This window comes from Rhagoletis pomonella, unplaced genomic scaffold (assembly GCF_013731165.1).
Source record: "Rhagoletis pomonella isolate Grant_MI unplaced genomic scaffold, Rhpom_1.0 Rhpom_scaffold_21507, whole genome shotgun sequence".
Taxonomy (NCBI): domain Eukaryota; kingdom Metazoa; phylum Arthropoda; class Insecta; order Diptera; family Tephritidae; genus Rhagoletis; species Rhagoletis pomonella.
The window spans coordinates 1-2259 of NW_023480024.1; the positions used below are offsets into that span (position 1 = coordinate 1).

The 2259-nt window shown below is 31.8% G+C and overlaps 1 protein-coding gene across 2 annotated transcripts; it reads right to left on the reverse strand.

Moving 5' to 3' along the window:
• Positions 1–1228: 1228 nt before the first annotated feature.
• LOC118732515 (RRP12-like protein) lies at positions 1229–2259 on the reverse strand. Of its 2 annotated transcripts, none has more exons than XR_004992144.1 (4): positions 1961–2244; positions 1792–1905; positions 1396–1720; positions 1229–1328 (listed from the first exon to the last, which is right to left on the reverse strand). XR_004992144.1 is itself a non-coding variant. In XM_036461644.1 (4 exons), the coding sequence occupies exons 2-3, from the start codon at positions 2059–2061 to the stop codon at positions 1821–1823; spliced, it is 186 nt and encodes a 61-aa protein (XP_036317537.1). In that variant the 5' UTR covers positions 2062–2149; positions 2221–2259; the 3' UTR covers positions 1402–1720; positions 1792–1820. The 2 variants fall into 2 exon arrangements, 1 of the variants encoding a protein (XP_036317537.1); XM_036461644.1 differs by lacking the exon at positions 1229–1328 and having other exon boundaries at positions 1402–1720; positions 1961–2149; positions 2221–2259.

Sequence of the window (2259 nt, forward strand, 5' to 3'; positions counted from 1 at the left end):
AGTATTTTTAACTTACATAAATTATATGAGCTAACTAAAAAATAAAAACATTTAGCGTAGATGGAAGAACATATTTACCTGCTTTTAAAGTTTAAATTGTTTAAATAGTGATTTTTAGCTTTATTTTATGCAATATTTTGATTTATAACTCTCAGTCGTAACTATAGCTTACTTCATATATAATCCCAACAAGCATTCCAGTAAATGTTTTTAAAAATAAATTAAAGTAAGTTTGCTATAATAAGCGTTAAATAAGCATTTTTAATATTAAGCTTATTAAAAGTTTTTTCAAATAAACCTTTAATAAGTTTTGAGAGCGAATATTTATAAATAACTTAAACTTATAAATGAAATGCAAATGCCAACGACATGAAGTGGTAAATATAACATTTTTTCAATCCTAAGTGACGTGTTTACGTTTTTTAAAATATATTATTAAAAGAAAAAATTAAATAAAACCAATGCGGTAACAAAAATCCAATCCAGGACCCGATGCGCTAATCGGTCGAGCATTCGAGTCTTCAAATGATGAGTTCTCCTTATCCTTTCTTAGTTTAACATTCAATTAAAAATGTATTAAATTTTTTTTCAGAAAAGTTCATCAATGAGAATATATAGCTGCATCGATATCGTTTTTCCAATTTGCCAATAACCGCATGTAATTGAAAGCACGCAACAAGATGTAATAATTAACTTTTTATGCTTAATTTGTGTGTGTTATCGTGAATTTGTATACAAAAATGTCTATTCCCTATTTATATTTTCGCGACTGTAGATGAGTCCGCCGAAAATTCGCATTTCTTTTAGTTTCTAGTTGTTAAGCAATCTATGTATTAGTTTTTAATGAAATATCTTTAAATAAAGGGTTATAAAAATGTTTATAAAATGCTTTCTTTTGAAAATTTTTAGTAAGTTTATATTCATACGCTTATAAACAACTTTTTTTGAACCTTTATTATAAGTTTACACTTTTACGCTTATAAAAAGCTTTCTTTTGAACATTTATTACAAGTTTATATTTCTACGCTTATAACCAATGCTTCTTTTCGATTATTTTACGCTTACTTTCAAGCGTTTTATAAACAAAAAATCAACGTTTTGTAAGCTTAATGTTTATAATTGAAAACTTAAAAAAAACTTTCTTTAAGCTTATTTTGCTTGTTGGGATCTTTTATGTACACATACATACATAGTTTGAGGTTGTTGCATTAGTTTTATTAGCTTATTGTTTGTTAGGCTTAGCGACTCTTTGTTTAACGCCTATCAGCGCACCTTTCCGTGCTCCATTTACGATATTCTTAAATGCGTCTGCATGTTTTGCTCGTTTTCTGTCAAAAATTTTTATATTTTTGCTAAATAAGTAACGTTTAGTATAATTACCATCGAATAACTTACCTTTTGTTTAGCGTATTTCGACTTAGTGGTATGTACGCGAAGGGATCGAGCTTGCCCTTCTTCTTCATATCGCCTTTAGGTTTCTTAGTTGTATACTCGCTGCCGGCGTATGCTGAAGCCGCTGTAGATTTGCCAGATTTGGCCGACTTCGCAGAGTAGCCGGATTTTATTTATATTGCGTCACTACCGGAGGCGCCTAAGGGCCGATGAATACCTTTGGAACCGGCTACATATTTTGAAGCTGAAGTATTACCCGAACGCATACTAATCGCATCGGTAGCTTTACGTTTGCGGCTTGTAGCTGGAAGTTCCTCCTCTTTTGTTTCTGTATTAAAGACTGCGATAATAAGAGTAAATCACTTTTATGACTCCTTAATATAATCACGGTAGACATACCATCACTATGGTCAACTTCCATGCCGCGTTTAGGCGCTCGTTTTAGGCTCGCGATTATCCGCATCCATATCTTTTGGCAAATCAGAACCGAAATCTGCCAATATGTCATCAATGCTGCAAGCATTCATTAAAAATAAATAGGTTCTTTTAAAGGGAACTTTTAACTTACGTTATGCTCTTCTTTTCCAGCCCAGCGACGAATTCATCCTCTGAATCGTCGTCATTGGTCTTATCTTTTTCGTTCAATTGCTTTCTATTTTCACGACTCATTTGCTCCGTACTTTCTACAGGCGCCGCTGCGTTACTTCATCATCACTAGGCACAAATTTAATTAGCTCTTCAGCTGTGAATTTATGGTCTGAAAAGAAAGAAATTTGCATTAATTCATTGTAAATACACGAAATTAATAAATTTCAATCAATTGTTTACCTTTTCACAAACCGAATTACCAAGAAATAGAAACTCACC

Excerpts from the sequence above, each read along its gene's own strand:
- LOC118732515 (XM_036461644.1), bottom strand. The coding sequence starts at position 2,061 with ATGAGTCGTGAAAATAGAAAGCAATTGAACGAAAAAGATAAGACCAAT. Across the intron at positions 1,906-1,960 it reads CTGGAAAAGAAGAGCATAAC|CATTGATGACATATTGGCAG; the intron begins GTAAGTTAAAAG and ends GAATGCTTGCAG.